Raw genomic sequence first — 23,009 nt, 5'->3', positions numbered from 1 at the left:
GCTCCTTAAGAATCTAAACGAATTCAGACAAGGCGGTCAGACAATAAATAACTCGCTGTGAACCAAGTAATTTCGACCTGCAGGTGTAGTTGGAATACTGAATTTGAGCTATTGCAGAGAGAGTCTGAGTGGCGGTCGTGTTGATGTTACGCTGGAAATTGTTACTGCTAAAACAATAAATCTTCAAAAAAGTTTGTTCGTGTGTTTATTAAAGTAAGTGCGTTGATTATCAATCCTGAGCAACGTCGTGTTAGCCCGCTAGTTATTAATAATCTTTTTGAGGGTTTACTGTCTTTACCGGTTGGGGTGTGTACATTTTATGGTAAACGAATCTCTGATGATGAAACGAAGGTAAATTCTGTTTGTATTTATTATGAGGATTATATTGGTGCTCCTTACATTTAGAAGTAGAAACGAATTTCGGCAATAGATATGGCACAGTTGTTCATTACAGATTAGTAATACCATGAAAGGGACGAAGTATGGCATCAAACCGTTAAATAGGTTAAAGAGTTTGCTCAGTATCATGGCACTCGAAGACTAGAATGCGATAATTTGAACTTCAAAATAGAAACTCCTAGCCAGGATATGAAACTAACAAATACGTTTCAATACCGCAATCTTGAATGGTGCCTTATCAAAAGCAAGGAATGCTATTTTCTGGTTCCGAAAATTAACAAGTTTGTATAATGAAGAATTCCTAATACTGTTCTCTTTCACTGTCTAAGGTCTCCGTTGATTGCCTTAAACCCGAGGACTCGAGACAGTCCAGCTCTCGGTCTTCAGAATCACAATAGCGACTCTCCTCATCTCTGGTGTTTAGTGAGCTTCCCTCTATGCCATCACGAAGAGAGGTTAAGTTAACATATATTTCTTGACCACTGCGGGTGTCGTGTGAAGGATTTGAACCCGAAGCGAGTGATTGACCTGGGGCAGTGAACGGCTGCTCAGATACTAAAGATTCAACAGGTTGATGCGCGATGCTTGCTCGCATTGCTGTTCTCCGGTCCAAAGAACGGCTGGAATCGAAAGCGATGAACGCTTCTCTCTGTTGAGCTCTGTCAAGTTTCAACGTTGAACACTGATAGTTGGGATGTGGCCTAACGTTGTTGCTGAATTGAGTACATTCTGCGAAAGAAGTCATCACACGTTGATGCTCATCAGGAGAGGGGATTTCAGTAGGAATTAAACGATTGCGACTTTCCGTCCTTCTTTCATCGGCCCCGCCAGAAAATGTCAATTGTCCTGTGTCTGCATGTGAAAACGTTGCTCTTTCATTGTTGTCGAGTGAAGTCGAACCTCTTTCATTGCCCTCGATTGATGGAGACTTCAATCTTTGATTGAGGCTGTCAGTGGCCGTCACTCGTCTTTGGTCGGCGGTGTGGGCAGAGGGCCCACTTTGGCTAGGGTATTCTTGCGGGAACGTCACCCCTCGATTCTGGTTTTCGTGAGTAGCTGCAACCCACTCAATATTAACATCAGTGGTATTCTCACTTGGATTGCCTTCATGCGGAGATGATACTCTATGGCTGAGATCATCATTTGAAAATGATCGACTGTTGCGAGGGGCGTTGGATACAAAAGAAGACCTCTTTGCATCATGCGAAGTCCCTGCGGTCGCGGGGACAAACTGTGCAGGACGAACTTCTGATGCGATGTTCATGACCTCTTGAGGAGGTCCGTGGGGAAAAAGAGCCTCGTAAGAAGGAGGATGATCTGCTTTCCAAATCGTCGCCCCTGACGCTGTGGCCGGCCATGGTTGCGTTGCAGGGTTGCACACAACTCTTACCTGGGAGACATAGGTCACGAAATTAGCATGGATACGAAGAATTTTTTATCTGCGCAGATGCTTAGAGATGGCCAGCATTTTTTTTTTTTTTTTGGCGAGATTATATTATGCTGGGCCATAATTATTATAAATTTTGAGAATGGTGAACCGATGTACAAACATTCAATCTTTTACCGCACACTAGTTTAAAAATTTACTCAACTGCAGAATAGTTTTTTATGAAAAATAAAAAATCGTGAGTGGGTGTAACTTATAAAAAATGAAGACGTTAACTAAGTATTCATTCGGCATTGCAACTATTTTTATGGACTTGAAATGGAAGATATAAATATGGAAGAGGAAATAGTATAATAAATGTTAAGCTAATTTAAAATTAAAAGTAAAGTCAATTCACTTGTATAGCCATGTGGGGGGCCGTCGAAACGTTCGAAGAAACTTCGTAACTCTCAGCGTAGGAGTTGAAGTCAGGCGGCTGGGCCTGTGGCTGTGCCGCTGCGCGCTGAATATGCGCCTCGCTATCGTACGCTGTCCTGATTCTCTTCCTATAAATGAACGCCGCGATGATGAGCACGATGAGCACCCCTGCACTCATCCATGGTCCTGTAGCTACGATCAACTCGTGGCTCTTGTCTGTGTAAAGAAGCAAGGTTAATCCTGTACTAACAGTTACAGCGTATGAAGAATTAAATGACAATAAAAAAATAATAACATTGGTTTCCCTGCTAAATTTCACGATTATACTGATATAAAAGCTATTTAAAATTGCGTTATTCTATAATGTTTTCCATTTGACATCTTTAGTTTCTTTACACTCTAGACACGAAGTTTCTCACCGCTGCACGAAATTCCTCACCGTTGCGGTTGCAGTTTCGTTCATCGGTACTGCGCACGACGCCGTACGAAGGACCGCAGTTGATGTGACCGTCGCAGAAGAGCGTGTCGTGAACGCAGTACGCGGGGTGACTGTTGCGGCCCTCGTACCCACAAGACCTTAGGTCGTTGGCGCACTCGTTGACACCGTCTAAAAAATACGTTGTTTTTTCAGCGAACGACAAGAAATGAGAGTTACAACCATGCGATCTTAAAGTCGTATTATTCTATAAAAAATGTTTTTAAACGGGAAGGAAAACGAAGAACAAAAATTTTTTTCCTAATTTTAAGTCAAGTCAAGTCCTCCTAGGCAAGTGCATACATGGAAGAAAAAAGGGGTTTCCTTCACGTTGTAGTATAACTATCGTGAAATTACTGACGGTGGAAGCTTTATTAATTTGTGATAAAATAATAGTCCGGTTAAGGAAACGTGAATGAAAAAAAAAAAAATAGAAAATGTGGCTGAGGAGAAGCTTTATGCGTTCAGACCAAAATGCCCTTCACACTATGAAGGACAGACTCGATAACGTTCATTAATGTTACCGATATTAGAAGCTGTTATTTGTCTTACAATGGTCATTTACAACATATAAACATGAATAAAAACATTCATGAATGTTACTGGCAACAGAAGCTGTTCTTATTTGTGTTGAAACGGTTATTCACGTTGAATAAACATGAATTTCGTGAATGTTACTGACAGGAGAAGCTGTATGCGGTCACAACAAAAGTGAAGCCCTTGTGTTTGAAGTTGCGCGTGTTCTGCCAAGAGTTCTCCCGAGGATGTCGTCTGCCGATCACCACTTGAACCATCAACTCTCGCACCGGCTGCAACAATACGCACGTCACTCAAGAATAAATTATTATTTTTGCTTTGTTTATGAGGTTTATATAAATAATAAAGTATGTAACAATTGTGTTAATCATTGTAATAAAACGTAACTATGAAGAAAATAGTTTATTTGTTATTTATATCACACAGCGCTGCAGAATGAATAAGATTATGTACTTAAGAAACGGAATGTATACTGGGTATCACAGGTTTATTTGTTAAGTTTCGGTACGATCTTCTATGGCCTTTTCGATTGTTTCCGAATTTCTTTTTAAAAATTATTATCAGCGTTGAATCTGACCTCGCACTGCAACGACGGATAAGAACAATGGCCCACAACAGCGTTGCTGTAGCCAATAGTGGGCAGCACTTGGTCAGGATGCACTGACCAGGAACCGCATTGTTCTTGTCGGTAGGGAGTTGAGTGTAGCATCGAGTCCGATGATACCACTGGGTTTGTTATCTGCATCATCATTGCCGTGTAAATTATTATATAAGAGAAAATATTGTAGGTAAATATAGTAAATAATGCGCGGATAATTAACATCCCTAAAAATACTACGGTAATATTAACAAATTAATCAGTCAATTAAAATTTGTTGGTCATACAATGACCTGATGATAGTTGTGAAAATCTGTTCGAATGTGTCTCGAAAAAATTGTTTAAAATTTAAACTGAAAAAATGGCGAATTAGGGACACGAAGGCATTATGGACACAGGTAAAGACTCGACAGCCATTGAACCTTCTTTTTAAATAAAAATCAATGTCATGAACTGTGGATCAGTTGGCTTTACTCATCAGACCTCGTGGAGAATGAATGGTATTTTTGAAATTCAGGTAGGAATACAATAATCATAAGTGATTCGCATGTCCATTGGCATTTTTTCGGACTAATATAATGTTTTACTAAAAGGAATTTATAGTATAGGCATGAACATCATTTAAAAGTATACATGCTATTAACTGTGGGGTTTAATAAGGCGTTAATAACTATTTTCACAAATAAAAAAAAAACAACACTAAAAACCAGCGTTTTTTAATTCCCCCCCAGGAGACTAACCGAGATGTAGTCCATGCAGACCGGCGGGGCGTGGGGGTGGTCTACGTCGTCGTATTTACGCAGGTCTATTTTCTCCAGCACACCCAACAGACCAGACCCTATTGAAGCAGGAAAATTCTTTCATAAAAATAGTTTCCAACAGGAAAGTATATTGTAACGAAACGTGTATATTATTGATGATTATTAAGGTTTGTAAAATGCAAGTGAATAGAAAAAAATTGAATACTTGGAACTGTACAATTTATGTTGAGTATATACAAAACATCCTCCTAAATATTCCATACTCCTATAGTAAGAGCACGATTGAAAAGAAAGAAACTACAAATCAAGCAATTAAATCCCAAGGGTTTGCTAATTCAATATATAATTCGATTTCTGTATCACCGGTTCTAAAATCGAATAAGGAAGGTTGTGAAAGATAATGTATAATAATTTAACAACAATTCAAGAAGTTTCAAAATATTTATGTTGAGAATGTACGATAAAATGTATGCCTCAAAATTTTCGTACAAAAATCATGACTGTATCATCATTTTGCTTATCGTCAACATGATTTTTTATTACGACAATTTTGTTGATCATCGTGGACTGACAAGCGTGTTTGGAGGCCTTGAACGTGACGACGCAGAACCTCGGCGTGTCATCGTACGCAGGTCGTGACGTGAGGCGCAGGATTGCCGCAGAGTTGGGGCCGCGGTCCAGCCAGATTGTGGCGTTACATACTTTCGGGTCTTCTAGGTTATCTGAGCGCAAAAAAATGCTTTAGTAATATAAAATACCACAACAATACGCTGCAATGGTACTGCTGAATGACCAGATACGCCACATCAATGACACCTTATTGGTTTTTGCTTTAATACACTATAGCAATAACACCAACTACCTAGTACAATACAACAAATGCCTAATGACCTAACGCACTATAACTAAATTCCAAGTTTTAATTCGCCGCAACAAAACTCAGAGACCTAATAAGCTGCCACAATAAAATCAAACGATCTAAAACTTTTATGAATGTAACACACAACAAACTAATACGCAACATAAATAACACCATGAGCCCTAAAGTGCAATATAAAATTTTACAAACACCTCTTGTCCTGCAATCACAATTCTCAACGACACATGACGATGCAAAAAAAAACTTGATTGAATACTCTTCGACAGTAATTCGCACCGATAAGCCACCACAAACTTACTCTAATTCATAATAAGCAATGCGATCAAATACGCTACCGATAAAAATAAAAGTCAGTAATGCAATGCTTTCGTATTTTTTTAGAGTAATCTTGAAAATCAATCAAAAGTAAGGAAAATGTAGAAAAGATACCTGTCGTAATGACGTTGTAGTTCAAGCTCTTTTCAGGACGAAAATCAGAAAGTATGAAATTGTAGTTTCATACTGAGGCTCATATGTCTAACAGAGCGCATAGAGTTAAATGAGCAGTCGAAACAAGAAGCCGGACTTAATAAATTAAATTAGAATGGCTCGTGTTCGCCAAGCTCAACTGCTACCTTTGTAAAATAGAACAAATTGTTTGTCAATTCGATGTAATAATACGAAAAAGGAAAGGAATCCGAATACCTACTATGCTTAATTTATAGGTAAATGAAACAAGTTTTATTTATACTCACAGATTTGGTAGCTGACGACGCATCGAGCTGAGATGGCGATGACGGCTAAACCAACCAAACCTAACTTTTGTACAATCTTCGTCATCGTGAGTCGTCAGGAAATTTTTTGAGAAATTTATAATATAAATTAATATAAGTAATTAAGATCACAATTTCGTTTCCGTGAACATCTCATTAAAACTGCTCAATACTTTGGTTTCAATTTGAAGGGGTTGAACAAAGTTCAATAAATGTCCAGGCAGTGGCTGTAGCTTGTTTTACTTCAAGCAGGATGCTGCCACCGAAGTAGGATGTCCCCATTATTAGAACGTATGAATGGAAGATCCGGCAAATTGTAGTTTTACACATCAATAAGCTACGCACGAAGGCATGACGCACAAGCAAGCAAGTCTTTCACAACATCAATTACTCCAGTACTCAGAAAAAAAAAGAAGTGCGTCATTCGATAATTAAATATCTCAAACAGCCCATACTGCATTTTCACGGTCACCTATGATCCCCAATCCCATTTCTTCACAGGATTAAAAACGAGTGCAAATCTTCAAACGCGCTGTGCGAAGTCCCCACATGAATGTCACATGCGACTACTGAACGGATTCTCGCAGAGTCCCGGGACCCGAGCCCGTGGGAGTGAGGCCAATCACGACTCTCGTGTATCCGCCACCTAGCACGAAACTTGCTCATATGTCTTATGTAAACAACACTTGACTGAGATAGTCATGCTAGTGACATCATTTTCATCGTGCAATTGAAATATTTATGTAATTTTATAATTTAATATCAGTGAACGGGGGAAAGTGTTCGTTCACGTCAGATCTCTTGCATTATCGATCGCTTGGAGGGCAGTTTGCTAGGGTAGCAGCGCATCGTCGCCACTTCAAAGCGGTCGCTGCGCGCGTTCTTATTGATCTGCTTTTCGGCGAGCTACCCAAGCGTAACGCTGTAACCCACGTTTTCTCGGAACATATGCATCCGTAAATTCTCAACTATTTTAAGCCGAAACTGCACGGAGAGTGTCACAGCTAATGAAGTGGATTACGATGCTCAACATTACTCGTAAGAGTGTAAAAATTAGAACTCAGTACTCACTGCAGTGAGTGACAGAGAGCGCAGTTTCTCGTCGACAAAAACATGAAGTCACGGACGGACAGACGGACATGGCGAGCACAATAGTGCATTTTTTCCATAAATGAGAAAATGGGCTAAAAAGGAAAAGAAATCAAGGGTTTGTAGTAAATAATAAAAAAAAAAAACGTGCAGATTTCATTTTTGCCTAATGGGAGTAATGGCTAACATGTAACAATCAACAATTTGCTCAGTTAACGCCAGCTTTGATTGCAGAGAGATGGGGCAAAATCTGCAGAGTTGATTTCCGATTTAATTTGGTCGATTTGTCTGAGGATGAAAAGTTACTATCCGAAATTTGTGAAGCTATTTTCTTGTAGACTAAAGAAAACTTATGCGTACCGGCAGCACTTTAAAATTCAGAGTTTCAGGTAACATTTCATTAATGAAATGTTTTTCAGCATTTCGTTAATTTTCATGAATTATTCAACAATTTCATCAATGAAATGTTACCTGAAAGAGCGGTTTCAAGGTAATTGAAAGACCAAGTACGTAACTCTTTCAATACGTATAATGACTTGTATTGCTTTCAACAAACCAATCAGGTACACAACAAATAAAACCCAGACGAAGCTGGTCCGGGGATCCATTTACATTCACTCGGAAGAGTTATCGTAAGTAGCTTATGGTATAAGGGAATTATGCCCAAAAAACGTGTAGCCTCAGCGAGAAGGAAAATTCAGCTTTCACGATTTTGAAAATAAGACTCCCTATGTACAGTGTTGACAAAAAGTTCCCGAATTATTCAACATTTACTCGCAAAAACGAACATTTTTAAAGAAGCGACCTTAATCCTCAGAAATTGCGGGGCCTCGGTATTTGAATTTACCATCTCTAGAAGCGAAAAATGTCTATATCGCTTTTGATAGTATAGTCCCCAACAAATAAGTCGAATCCTAATATTCCTGTAACCCAGGAGAAAGAAAATTACCTAATGCAAAAGGCCAATGACGAAAAACTTCCCGTATGCACTTCTTTGAATCGAAGCTAACTCCAAATATCATTAATGCCTCTCCTATCGAGATCTTGAACGTTTATAAGAAAAACATCGTAAACTGAAGCCGGATACTGTGCGAGACTTTACAATTAATTTTTTATGTGAAAAACATGTCCTATACGCGTCGTTGAAGCGAAGCCTCCCCCCTACAAGATCTTGAACGTGACTTCAGACACAGAGAAACAGCCAGGCAGGAGACACCCGTTCTCGACGCCCACTTGTTGGCTGGGATCGGGAGGATAGAAGGGCCCGGCGTCGGTAGCGTAAACACTAGGCAACCGCATCACCCAATAGTGGCCAGGACGAAGCTCTATTCCTGAATCACCACCAGCAATCGGAAAATACCTGTACAAAATAGTGGGCTATGAGACACAGGAAACTCATAATTCGTCATGATTATAGAGTGCCACAAAATCGATAGTTCAGAGATATAAATAACTGGATCTTGACCAATAAGCAGTCGATCGAGGGAATACTCCGATGATGCAAGTCTTGAACTATTCCTTTGAAACTGAGGTTATTAATTTACTTATTTTCTTAATTTTGACGATATGGGGCATAAAAAGAGACGCTAAACGACAAAATATGTTTCTTAAAACAAAAAGAATACTTGTCTTTCAAGGAGGGAAAAATTTGTATGACAAATGATTAAAATCATGAGGCACTCATGCATTTATCAGTAAATGAATTACAGAGAATTCATTGATTCCACAACAGGATATGTATGAAATTTACAACCGCCATTATATTACTCATTAAATACGGTTGTGAATGGCCCTTTTCTAGTGATAAGTTTCATGCGGACCAATATATGTACGTAAAATTTAAAGGACTGAGACCATAAACAATGAATCTGACCAATACAGTTGAATGCAGGACAGGGAACTTCTCTCAGTTATGTACTTACGTAGGGCAAGGGGCGGAGCCGGGCTGGATACGAGGGTTTAGTATCACATGGACAGGCGCTTTGGGGGTGACCACGTGCAGCCGCGTTAGCTGAGCCAAGTGCAGTCCTAGCGTCTTGGTCTCCCTGTTGGAGGGAGAAATGTTCAGCTGAATTGATCATCACAACTTTTCTTATAGAAATCGCGTCGCTGTTGATCTGCTTTTAGATTTTTGGCCAACTTTATTTCATCATTAAGCGACATCAGAAACTATAAATCTTGTAGTTTCTGTTCTTTATTCAGATTTATATTCCAGTTTTGAACATCTAATCAAGAGACTTGAGAAACAGAAGCCTGAAAGCATACCGACAAATACAAGGATGATAAAGCGGACAAATAGCGGACAAAGCAATGGTGCGTCCGGAGATGGTTGGGTGTCCCTGCTTCGAGTAGAGAGGAGTCTTGGGGCCCGACATTAGGAACCTGTGGCCGGCACTGCACTCGTACTCGGTGCCAATGAAGATTTTTACTGAGAACTCGTTGCCTTCTGGTGAGGAGAAATTATATTGTATTTAGAGCCCCTGCACTGAAGTCAAAGTTAGGCACAGACAGAGTAACGGTTCGCGAGGAGCAAAAAATGTGTAAATAAATGTCATTAATCAATATTAAAAAAAATTCAAATATGAAGACGAACTGAATGAAGCCTTTAACAATCGCACACATACGTGTCTGCAGTAACTATAAACTAATGAGATCTGTTATTCCTATTATATTCAACAATTTAATTTAGTTACGAAATGGTTTTCTTGCGAAACTTGACATTTGTGAGAAAATGTTCGACTCGTCTTTGCAATTTTGCGAAGTTGGAATCCTTTGAAAAAATATACTTAAATTTTGAATGCTTCACTTACTGATGTTTATTTTTTCTTTCGATTTTCTGCCGAGCCGTTGTTCTATAGCTCGCCAGTCGCTCCTGTTGTGTACTTTTACCGTGTAGTCCCACGGCAACAAAAAATTGCTACTGCTTACAAAACCCGGCTGGTCGATGATACCTGATAATGAAGCAAAGAATTATAATTCTGCAATTAAACACTTAGAATAACATTCACTAAACTATATTCAGTTAATGATAAATTTTCACAAACGGTTTTAAATTTAAGGACATATGACAAAAAGATGCTCAAAAGTTTTATCGTAAAAAGGATAAATTGAGTTTGGGAATATACCGAGCCTTTCGAGAATAATAATGTAAAATTTCACAGTAGTAGTAGTAGTAGTAGTAGTAGTAGGGAGAGGTTTCTAGCGCTTCAGATCAGTAAATGTAAAATTTCACAGATTTACATTCCAGGTTAAGAGATAAGAGAAACCTTGAAGAGGTACTTAAGGTATTAAAAAAATAAAGGTATTTCTATTATGGAATCTAGTGGAAAAGAATCAACGAGAACAGCAGATACCTATAGTATGAGAATAGAGCGACGAGGCACCGACACACACCAACGACCAGGACGAATACAGCGGCACAAAGTCAGGAGGCGAGTCGGACGAAACCATAGGATCCAGCTGGTGATGGAGGAAATTATTTAAATTCAAGAAATGTAGTAATTAAGTATATAGGTTTACGGAAAACGAAGGCATATAGAGGGACCGAGGCAACAAAAGAATTAGCCACGGGCCGTACTATCAATTTAGTACGAACTCGTATATATGAACTAGTAACAATAGTTACGAGTCTGCTACTCAGTCAGCCAAACAGTGACGGGCTAATCAAGCCAGACCCACCAATCACAGACGCGAAATCTGCCGCCTTAGAGTTAATTTGACTTTTTTGGACTTTACAATATTAAGGCCTTACTAGGAAATGATTAGACGATGATTTCTGGACCGCATCTTCGTCAGCAGTGAAGATCTGATGAGAATGCACCCGAGTAATTGATTGTTCCTGTTTGGCTCTTCCTGAAATCAAATAAGCGCTCAGGTTACAATCTTTGCGGACCTATTTATGGTATAAACGTGTACAAATGTTGTAGATGAAAATCATTCTAAAAACACAATGGTTGGGACTATAAATAACAGTTCCACAAAAGAGTAAAATTAACTATGAAATCACCGTCATTAGTATCGTCAAGTTGGAGTTCAGCCATAGCAGCAGCTAAATTCGAGGCAGTTTCCGCAGACCGATGATGAGGTTCGTAACCATCGTCCGGTAACTGCTCGTGTGAACCATGGTCATCGGTCTCATCGTCCTGGAGAGGCTGCTTCTCTTTGTCTTGGTCTTCATTAATTTCATGGTCATCAGATAATGAATGCTCTGCTTCGTCAGCAGAGCTATCTTCGTCTCTGATCTTGCTCACTTCGCTAACGTCAGCAGAAGACTCAGAGCCGTCCTCTGATCCGGGCAGCTCGGGCACCGACATCCGCTCCCACACCGACTGCGTTCGTCGAGGCATGGAGGATTTATCGCCTTTATCCGGAGGATCTGCGCCAACAAAATTACCATTCGTTAGTTCGTAAGAATCGTTTCTCCAGAGGATCTGTGTTAACTAATTACCATTCGTTTGTCTGTCAGCATCGTTTATCCGGAAACTCGTCAGAAAAAAAATATCCATTCGTTAGTTCATCAGCACCGTTTTTCCAGAGTATTTGCAAATGACCATTTTTCAGTCCGAGGACCTGCACCAACAAATTACTATTCATTTGTACGTCGGCATCTTTTAATATATTAGGTCGAAAATTTCCTATTACTTGAATTTAGACCACGAAAATCAAGCTTGACAGCTCTGACATGGGCTTTAATTTTTGGTAGCTGTCCGTTATATTGCTGATCATGACCGGCGTCCCTCTGCTATAGGATTTTCATTCCTACACCAGGGTAAATCGTGTCGTTTGTTGGTGCTAAAATATATTGTTTATACTATGAAATTCGTGAACAAAATACTAGCTTTGTATAATTCACATATTTATTCCAGGTTTTCTGTATCTACGACCTCATCATTCTCAGCTCCATCTCTCTGTACGCGTCCGATTTATAAGTATTCCTAAAGCATCCGAATCAACTAATAGTTCTCATGTGCGTCTGAATTATCATTGCTTCGTCTATTGCCGTGCCTGATTTGTTGCTTTTGTTTGCTGTTCATCTTTAAATATTTCACGTTAGCTTTGTTATTTGCGTTTTGAATCCAGTCCTGCCCGAAGCTTTACTTAATTATCAGTGAGGAAGCGTCTTACAAAATAGCGTCCGTTCATTGGTGGGCATGACAAGGGTACCTATCAGAACTTCTTACATGACGCGACCGGTCATTCAAAAACCTGTGGTCGGTTTGTCTTACATCGTTTTTCTAGACGATCTGCATCGACAAATTACCATTCCTTAGTCCACAAGCATCGTTTTTCCAGAGCATCAGTGCCATTAAAACACTATTCGTTTGTTCAAGGATCTTCATTAACAAAATATCATTACTTAGTCCGTTAGCAGAGACTTTTTCGAAGTGAATGGCAGCTATCTCGTTACGATTGTCATGCAAGGTCTAGTATTGCCGAAAGCATATTAATGAATCGTGAAACGTTTTTATGAACTGGAAATGAAAAAATATGACTTCTAATGCAGCAGTAGGGCATTTTCGAGGAATGATGCCTGTTGAGAATAATTCAAGTGGGAATTTCCAACTATCAACCTTTACTTATATTCAAACTAAGATATTTCGCATCAATCGTCGAATCCAGGACATGTAGTTTTTTTCTACTTTGTTAAAACTGTAATTAATTCACATGCAGCTGTTACTTCATAAAATAGATAGAAATAAATATTTCATTAAAAAACCTACTTCATAAAATAGATAAAAGTATAACAATATCTGCTTACCGGGACGTAGAAACGGCCCATCCATGACATGAGGCTCACAGTTCTCCCGACTAGGGAAACAATATCGCTCAAGTTGACCACAGCAAACTTCCTCCAGCTGAGCATAGAAGTCGTGGTTGAGGGCGCGCAGTACCACCGAGTCTTGCATGCGTCCCTTCGAGTGGCCGCAGTTGCAGTGCTTCACGAACTGCGCACCGAACTTGTGGTCCGGCAACTCCTTACCTGAACTAAAATTATAAATACGTAAGAACAATACTGAAAGCCAAACAAAATAACTAAATTTGCTAATAATTAAATACATTTAATCAAGATTCGACAGAAGAATAGAAAAATCTAGCTAATGATTAAGTATACATGCTAAAAATGTATGGTTACATTAGAAACTTTAACCTGGTCACATGTTAAAGTTTCTAACAACATGTCGTACATGGTTTTCATGTACGACATGGTCAAATGAAAACTTCAACTAGAAATCTTCAATTTTACCAAACAAAACAAGATGCGTCCCCAAGTTCTCGGTCATGAACCTTTACTCATGAATGAAAACTTTTTTACTTTTCATTCATAAACTTTAAGATACACACTTTACTAATAAATGAATCCGATGTAAAATAGCGGAGGAAGAAGTAAGGCGGGAAAAGCAGAGATTACTCTTTAATAAAGTTCTTCAGTACAATTCCTATGACGAATTTAGCATCTCTAACACATAGGAGACTAGCGGTTCGTGGAGAAACGTGGAGTGGTCGACACGCTTTAATATGAAGACTGTAGTATCTTAAACACGCAGGCAACTGAAGGCTCATGGAGGGTCGCGTGATGGTCTTCCTGCTTTAATATAAAGACTTGGTATATTTAATACGTAAGACACTCACGGCTCGTGAAGAAGAGTAGGGTGGTCTTGGCGTGGGCACTGGCAGATGTGTCCAGTGAGGCTGAGCTGTTCACAACCCAGCCGGCCATCCTGCCAGTGCTGCTCGCACTCCCGCACGAGACGCTCCTCGAACTCCTTCGTGAACGCGCAGGCGCAGCTCAGCCGCCGGTAGCACGCGATGCTCTCCAGCAACTGAGCGATCGTACACAAGACAGAGGTTACGTTAGTTAAACAGGAAAATGAAGCGATAGCCTCTCGCCTCGAGTTTGATGCTGTAACATTTAACAATTACTTCCGCGACAAAAATGTACTTGAAACTATTCAGAAATGCTATGGAGTTAAGATATCATGCGGTGCGCTATATTGACTTCAAGTGTTTGTAGACATCCAGACAATGGAAATTCTATAGTATGAGATGCAATCAAATTTACAATTGAAATGAAACAAGGCATTGGAACGAATTTACAATTGCACAATAGCTATAAAATAAAAAACGAAACTAAATTTCATTGAAGGTTGATTCAGCCAAATTTAAAACAGCTCTCGCTATATTCGGCTTCCATAATATAAGTATAAATTTAAGATTTATGACCATCTCTGATGATTAACATGTTTGACTTAGAGGGTAAGATCTACTAAATTAGCTTGGCAATTTTCAAGTTCAGTTGAAAATAGGCTAATCCATTATATTAAAAATTGCAAATATTTATTCCTTATTTATTCCTTTTATTTGGTGAGGATAAATCCTAGGAAATTTTAAGAAAAAATCGCATTTCAGAACAAAGAAAAAAACCTTGTCCTGATGCGTGTGGACGGGGTAGTGCTGGGGGACGTTGAACGTGTAGAAGCCCAGGGCAGATTCGTAGGCTTTACGACATGTGTTGCGTACGAATTTCAGCTCGCTGCTCTCCAGGGTGAGCCTTTCTAGCACGTCTGCTGACAACTGTAACATTGGAAAGTTAAATTATAATTGGAAATTAGCAATAATGATATATGATTACATTATATATGGTTGGTAGATAAACATCAGTGCATGTGATTAATGATCATTTTTACCCTTTGATATTTTCAAGTCCTAAAAAATTTAGTTTGTAGGAAATGCATCATTGCAAATGGCCGATTTTAAAAAAATGAAACTGTAGCTTATGATGATTAACGTGCATATTAAAACTAAATACTTTTACTTCAACAATTTCGATCATAATTTATGAAGATAAGAAAGTTTGTCTCATATGATTTTAAATATATTTTAGGAATGAAGTTACAATCTCAATAAGTTATTCATGAAATACAATAAAGCCCTAGTGCTTTAAGAATTTCAGTATTCCCACCTAAGAGATATTAAGGAACTTTCACCTCGTGTTCCGTGGAATTTGAAATACGAATCACAAATGAATGGTGCAGGCGACAGGACGAACATCAAAACAAAAAAAAAAAAAAAGCTTTGAGGTGTACAATGTGTTAATTCCATGAGTCAACTATTTCAGTGCGTTTCACCTCATCAATGAGATATAGACCATCATTCTATTAGAATCAATTCTCATTGACAGAGAACGTTAGCATGGAAGACTACCAAGCCAGGAGGCTTGGATATGGGATAGCTTATTAACTTCACTAATGACATGAAGACTCTCGTACCTTGTAGAAAATAATACAATGTAGACTATAATGAAATGTAGACATTAATTCACGACTTAGCTAAGTTAGAATGCAAACCGTTTCATCTTTTTCCGGAGTGATGAACAGCTGGTAGAGACGATTGGCAGCCGAGAGCCACGTTGCTAGTTTAGGTAACTGAAACGGAATGATAAGAGGTTCATATTCAGGATGCGGTGGCTTACAAGTATTTGAGCCAAAATGATTAAAATCATTATTTTATGAAATCAGTCACAACATGTGAAGACCTCCTTCGATTAACAATATCTAGACGACATTTCCATGAGTGAATAACTGACAAAAACTTATCTATAAATAGAATTTTTTTTTTCTTATGCTTTCTCACGCTAAGCCATCCAAACTAAGTGCTAAGTTACTTGCTAGTTAAATGACATTCAAATATAAGGAAAACAATAACTAAGTAACGCGAGGGTTTGGTTAGCGCTGGAAGCTCAAAAGCCCTGTATTAGGCATTTTTTAACACAACATTACAAAATAGCCTAACCAACTCACAACAAATACTGGGACAGTGTTGCTTCGTCCGACGTTGTCATCGAATCCTCCTGATAAAGCTGAGCTGATGTGTTGTTGCAGGAAACTTGAAAAACGACGCTCTGTGGCAACAAATTTTATAATCAATAGGTAATTATTAAAAATATTATTGTGTGTGTTGAGATGATCAGGACTTCAATGGTTATCAAATGACAATAAATCAATACCGAAACGGCCGTTATAGCTTCATCAATGAAATTTAATCTAAGAATAGTTGAAAGTTATGACAATGAAAATAAAAGGTTTGAACTAAATAAAATTCAAGGCTTGAAAACTTCAACTAAGTGGGTCGTGCTTATCAAGTTGATCATTGTCAATAATATATTGTGGGATTCAGGGAACCTGAATGATCGCATTGCTATGCAGGTGCTAATTCACACTAAAATGAAGCACGTTGGTGTTTTCATTATTATTAATATTGATTGATTGTTATTATTAATATTGACATTATCATAAATTAAAATTATTGATTCTCATATTCCACAATTTTTGAATATTTAATAAAAATTCATCAATTCATAAAACTATATCAATGGTGAAGAACAACGAGCTCACCGTTATTAGTCTCGCGGTCAGAGATGTGAGCGTTAAGGAGGTTGAGCGCGAGCACGTCAGGCAGGGCGCGCTGCTTCTTCCTGGTGACCGCAGCGCCGCCGCCGCTCCTCTGCGCCACGCCGCTGTCGTCCAGCAGCTGTGCGTTGTCCAGGGCGTGCAAGCTGCACCGCATCAGGTCAACTGCTGCTGCTGATTCTGATAAACAAAATAATTACTTAGAACTTATACTTATTAAAAACTAACTATACTCTTAATAAACCAATACATTTATAACAAATTAACTATTTTCGGTAATCACGACGTGTAGATTGCACAACTTTAGGTTGGCTACTGCCGACGCTGCCAATCATATGCACCAAAACCGAAATGACTGGTTTTCCTGACACTAAACTTCTATCTACTTTAAATATTTAAAATAAATGTTACATTAAATGTCAACATTAAAATTTAAAAGAAAATTTAAATTTACTTTTTAAATGTTGAAAAAAATTCATCATTTAAATGCTTTACTTCTAATCTAATTTTTACACAACAATTGATTAAAATTTAATGTTTCTCAACATAATAACATACCTTGAAAAGATCCAGAGCAGAGCTGCTCCAGGGCAGAGAGGGCTTGATCTTGAGTTGGTATAGACTGCTGCTGCCGGGAGACGAGGTACACATATTGTTTGCGTGGAGGCAATGACACTAAAGCGTTTGCCCTGTAAATAATGAATGCTCTGCATAATTTCTTACTATTAAAAAAAATAATAATGATGAATCGACACTTGGAAAGCTAACCTTATAGAAAAATCACACACCACTAGACTTAATTAAATATGCTGCGAATCAAGTTAGGTTACCTGAAGCAATTAAACGAGAACAGAAACATATCTTAAAAAATGGCAAAAAAGTTATATTCAATTCCCAAATTATGTACAGGATGGGCTATCTCTGGTTACTTATTGATAATTTGCAAAAATCAACTTCCCTTTATGATACCCGTGTCAACTGATGCAAATAATCATTATATATACACTTGATTTTGATTCAAATCAGAAAACTGAATTTTAAAATTTGGTTCAAGCAGATCAAAAGTATGACCAAAAGTGTGAGTATTTGGATGTGCTAATGAAGTAATGAATTTAAATTCACATTAAGCCTCTCTTTTTGAATTATTTAGTAAAAAAATTATATTAAATGAAAAAAATTAAGGAGTTAAACATTAATAAATAATTATGTCAATCAAATGCTATTAAAAGTGATAACAACAAATGCATTGCTCAACAAGAATCTAATTAATTATAAGGTAAGTGACGAATTTTAATCTACATAGAAACAAACACAGAACTAAAATAACATACGTGTTGTTTGTGATTATCCAAGTTCGTCTCATAAGTCTGTAAATTTGGTCCTCAAGGCTTCGTTCCACGGTGCGCAGGGCGTTGTCTACACTCACAGGTTCCCTGGAAAGAAAATATCGGGACTTATTTAATCCAATTATTATTTAACCGCAATTGCATGGGTGAAGTATGGAAAAGTAGTACCGGTTGTGAAGCAGCACCATTCCCCTCAGAAAAACATTCATAAATACTCCGAAAATAAATCATCACTCTCTCCCTACAAGTCAATATGTAGCTGCATAATTCTCACAAAAGAATAAGAATGCAAATGTGATAACAGTTCCTACGTTCGAGGTCAGTCGTATTATACTGTTTACTGTCTCATAAATTTCCATGTTAACTCCAAGCCACAATGGAGATCAATTTTTCCAGTTGATAAATTAAGCAAGAAAAACAACATTCATCAGCAAATCAACATGTGAAACATTTCAAGCAAACATATTAATTACTTCAGAACTACAGCAAAAAAATTAATACATTATGTTTAAAACAGACCCTTCAGGGCCAAGTTGATGTGCCAGTTCTTCAGCATCCAGGAAAGCATCAGAAAATAGGAAAAGCAGGCGCGGGCAGCAGAGGCGGCCACAGTTCACCCAACTGAGTGGAACATCGCCCACTTCTTGCAGGGCTGAAGACACGGCCTGCAGCACCTCAGTTCTGTCAATAATAGCCAATGTATATTACGTCGTACTGAACAATCATGGTAACTATGATATAACAAGACTCTCAATTTCCACAATGTTCCTGAAAAATCTTTAAATATTTGAATTTATAGCAAATAACTGGAAAACTAGAAAATATGGATAAGATAAGAAATTTATTATTTGATTTGGGTATGTATTATAAGGCAAGAGCAAAGCTGATAGGAAATTATGGAGAGCATCATAATGTGAGATAGAAATTCTCATGTATAATGGGTGGCGAATTTTAAAATATTGTGTTACCGTAGTTCTGCTAAGCAAATACCTCCAAGTTAAACAAAAAATATAAAGAAATATTGTATGAGAACTAGCACATGTCAACAAATATTGGATATCAGGAAGCTTGTACTAGTAATGGCAACTACTTAGTAAATTAATAGAATCAATAATCAACAATGGGTAAATGGCATTTTTTACATTTATTAATATGGTTCACCTGGAACATAGAACTCAATAATTAAGGTTTCAACAACTAAAAATAGAAAAAGTTAGGAAAATTGCATTTGATGATAATGCCTGGGCCCTGGAATATAGATGTTATTATAATTTTACCATAATAATGCAATCATTCATTTATTGTCATTCAATAATGCATATATGCAGCAAAGATGTCTCACCTAATCTCATGCAGAGATCTTAAAGTGGTAATGCAAGTTGTGTCCAGAACATGCGTTGTAAAGCGCCACAATACAAAATGTGACATGGAGAACACAAAGAGCAGTGCACGCTTATATTGCTGATCTAGGAGACTAGTTGCTGCTACCGAGTCCTGTCAACAGTAATATGAGTTATTGTACATCTTCAATTATGACACCCTAATAGAAACTAACTATAATGCAACAAAATATGATGTCAATGATAAAATGTCAATGACGAAATGTCAATCATGAAATGCTATGGAAGAAAATGGATGTAGAGCTTTTGATCACATGAACATGAAGTAGCATTATGAGGAAACGTACAATAAATCATACAAATTTATTAGAGGTATTACAGCGCATTTATGATGAAGGATTAGAGTTAAAACTATAATCCAAATGAAAAATTTATATTAAAACTACTTCCAACAAAAACTCACATTTATACAATAAAAAACTAATTCAATAAAGATGGTGCAATCAAGTAATTATCTTGTTACCTACCTTCTTCTCATACAAATCATTGACTGCCTCTGAGTTTAGGAAGGCCTGGTCTTGGCAGCCCACCAGATGAAGAAATACAACACGCAATGATTTATCATACCAGCCATTTAGGAGAACCTGTCATAAAGACAATTATTGGAGACAAAAAATTTTAAATGGAAAATAACAACTGAATACAAACCACATTGTTACATAGCTCATAAAACTTGCATTGGAGTTACATAAATAAATGTTAATAATGAATTACCTAGGATCAACATAGTTATATTCATGATCCAAAGAAGCAAAGTTGAAGCTATGTAAATGTTCCTAACAGTGAGGAGCAAGTTGGTAAATATGTACATATAGGCCCTAGCTTGCTAGAACTAGTTTTTTTCTCAGAGGATCATATTCTGTACCAAAGAATCATCCAACTGCAGAGGTTGCAGATGCAGAGGTTTAGAAATGCTATAGCCAAGCATCAGCCTAAGAACAGCAGCCTTGTCACAACCATCTTCCAGTTCACTTTGTCCAACAATGGACACGACAGCAACAGACTCATCACCTACAATTAGTGACCTGCACATGAATACAAAATTGATAATAGAAGTGGAAAATTCAATTATTTCAGATAGCAAAGAATTAGAAAAAACAAACAAACTGGTTTAGTGGCAAAATAATTAGGATTGAATCAAATATTCTATGCATTTATATATGTTTATTTATTTTTCATCAGATATTTAATCCTACAATATTATATTTCTAATCTATAAGTTGAGACATTTGCATCCAATATTTAAAAAAGATATAATTTGTCAATAATAATATATGCAAATAATGATTCAAAGTAGTAAGGAAAACTAATAATATAACAAATTTATCCCCTTAGTAAATTCATTTAATTTATCAAAAGGTATGTACTTTATATTTTTCTGATTAAAACTTAATCAACAGATTATCAAGTACTTACCCATTATCTATTTTGAAAGGTATCTGAAAAGGACCAGTAAAAATTTCCTTCATTGCTTCAAGTTAACTATCCTTATCACCAAAAAAATAAAGAGGATATTTTTGCTGCTAAAACTAAAGTATTAAATGTTACAGTATTGACTGTCAAGATCTGTATGGATGATTGTAACTGTGGAGACTGGGAGAGGAGATTTGTTTTAGCAGAATAAGTTGAAACACTTCTTTTTGCTTGCTATTAAACTTATGTGTAACAATTAACATGCACACAAAGTTTGTTTGAACCAGACACCATGATAAATGCTTTGTAGAATAATAATAATAAACACAGTTCATTGACTTTATTCTAAGATAATGTATAATAAAATATCATTAACAAGTAGAGAGCCACCATTTTTGGCAAATATTAATTTATTTGGATGTAAGCTAATAATCTTAATATGTATCTAGTATTTTTTATTTGTGTTTAGTGTTAACTTTCCACCTAACCAAAGTGGTAAAAATTGGTCCATTCTTGACTTCTTACAGCCATTTCTGAGTTTCTTTAGTGAAAAGTAGGAAAAATAGCCTATTTTTACTTGAAATTCACATAATACACATGTGAAGAAATTATTCTAACTTGATCACTTTAGGAAACTTCTCCTTGAAGTTCTTCCCAATAGAATTTTACAGTGCAGTTTACACACTCAGAATAAAGTCATTCCACAGTACACAGTCCACACCAATTACCAAGTGGTCTAAATTTGAAAAAAGTTCCCACCATGGCACCATCAGGCATCATGGGCTCAAATTTTCTTCAAATTCTAACTATAGTATATCTGCATGTGTCAAGCTAAAATGTGTTTCCCAAGATTTTGGGCCTTTAAGAAATAAAGTAAAGCTTTACAAATTGGTAAAATAGATAACAGTCAAAGTGCACAGGCGTTTTTATCTCCTTTGCAGCCTTTCAGGTGGCTTTTTGTTGACAGTCTGACCCCGATTCTCTAGAATTTAAAGTGAGGGTGAACCTGGGTGGTCCATGATTGGACAACTCCAAGTCCTGGAGTTGTCCAACCATAGAGAAGTTGACAAGACTACTGACTTACCAAGTTCCATGTTTATGCAAAATTTGATAAACAGCTATTGCACATTCATTACAGTTAACTAACTCAACTTTCAAGCTAACTTCCAATCATTAGTGAAAATCATATTGAGGTGAGTCTGGTGAGAAGTGAGAACTACGGTTTTTCATTTCAGCAAGGTTACAGCAGCCATCAGGGAGCACCTGCACCACACATCACATGATATTGGTTCATTTTGATAACTGGGCATTAATGAATAACAATTAAGCAAAACCACCTAACTATTTTGATGTTTTCACAAAATTGTAGTTCAGTTTGTATACAAATCACCAAGCCATGGCCCACAGGAATGTTGGTCGCACACTCGCACTTGAATGCCAAGCAGCAAAAGGCACTGCAGCTGGATGAGAGGCAGCTGGATCCAGCTGCAGCTGGATCTGTCTTCTACTTCTCATTTATTCTTAGAGGAGCAGTGGAAACTGGTCCATGCAGCCCCTTCCCCCTTGCCTAAACTAGGTATAGTTTTTGTGATATTGTGCCTAATAGTCATATGACATGTAACATCTGTATCTGTAAGAGACAGAAAACACACACACGCACATGCACGAGAAAAAAAATACAAGAAGAATAATAACAGCAAAAAGAACAATAACAAGTGAAAAACAAATTGGAGAGAGAAACAAATAAAATAAAAGAAAATGGTTTAAGATAACAATAACATGGCTAAATGTTAAGGCACAGAGCAGGTAAAGCCTATAGAGGATACAAAATTTAGCATAGGCTCTAGAGTAGAGATTAGTCAGAGTACCACATTGACAGTGCGCTCCCAGCCCGGTTAGTTGTAGTATCCATGCTTTAATCTAGAGTAAACACACCATATTCCGACACATTAAGGATGTACCAAGAAATGAATGGCTATAAAAAGATCACCATATGCGCAACTCGAGTTCTGATTGCTTTACGTTGTTGCCGGGTCTAAAATGTCTCGTGCCACAGGTGAGATAAACCTGTTATCTGCTTCTAACTAACTGGCAACAACCCTACTCTGAATGAAGGAAAATGAAAGACTGGTTCTAATGCAAAATGAA

At 37.5% G+C, this 23,009-nt stretch overlaps 2 protein-coding genes across 2 annotated transcripts; both read right to left on the bottom strand.

The window, feature by feature from the left end:
• Positions 1–362: 362 nt before the first annotated feature.
• On the bottom strand, positions 363–6,796 carry LOC108677693. Its single transcript, XM_018165958.2, has 8 exons — positions 6,189–6,796; positions 5,147–5,296; positions 4,554–4,651; positions 3,793–3,954; positions 3,361–3,487; positions 2,643–2,810; positions 2,184–2,419; positions 363–1,789 (listed from the first exon to the last, which is right to left on the bottom strand). Exons 1-8 carry the CDS (start codon positions 6,271–6,273, stop codon positions 701–703), a joined length of 2,115 nt encoding a protein of 704 aa, XP_018021447.1. The 5' UTR covers positions 6,274–6,796; the 3' UTR covers positions 363–700.
• Positions 6,797–7,802: 1,006 nt separating this feature from the next.
• Positions 7,803–21,039, bottom strand: LOC108677697 (nonsense-mediated mRNA decay factor SMG8). The gene is made up of 20 exons (XM_018165962.2): positions 20,865–21,039; positions 20,314–20,473; positions 19,916–20,032; positions 19,391–19,542; positions 18,568–18,729; positions 18,034–18,135; positions 17,261–17,391; positions 16,688–16,882; positions 16,094–16,194; positions 15,641–15,718; positions 14,718–14,867; positions 13,926–14,116; positions 13,054–13,280; positions 11,302–11,670; positions 11,047–11,147; positions 10,649–10,754; positions 10,106–10,246; positions 9,561–9,741; positions 9,218–9,340; positions 7,803–8,655 (listed from the first exon to the last, which is right to left on the bottom strand). The coding sequence occupies exons 1-20, from the start codon at positions 20,915–20,917 to the stop codon at positions 8,457–8,459; spliced, it is 3,039 nt and encodes a 1,012-aa protein (XP_018021451.1). The 5' UTR covers positions 20,918–21,039; the 3' UTR covers positions 7,803–8,456.
• Between the last annotated feature and the right edge of the window lie 1,970 nt (positions 21,040–23,009).

This window comes from Hyalella azteca, unplaced genomic scaffold (assembly GCF_000764305.2).
Source record: "Hyalella azteca isolate HAZT.00-mixed unplaced genomic scaffold, Hazt_2.0.2 contig3725, whole genome shotgun sequence".
Taxonomy (NCBI): Eukaryota; Metazoa; Arthropoda; class Malacostraca; order Amphipoda; family Hyalellidae; genus Hyalella; species Hyalella azteca.
Note: the sequence above shows the minus strand (reverse complement) of the source record. Positions and strands in the feature narration are given on the sequence as shown.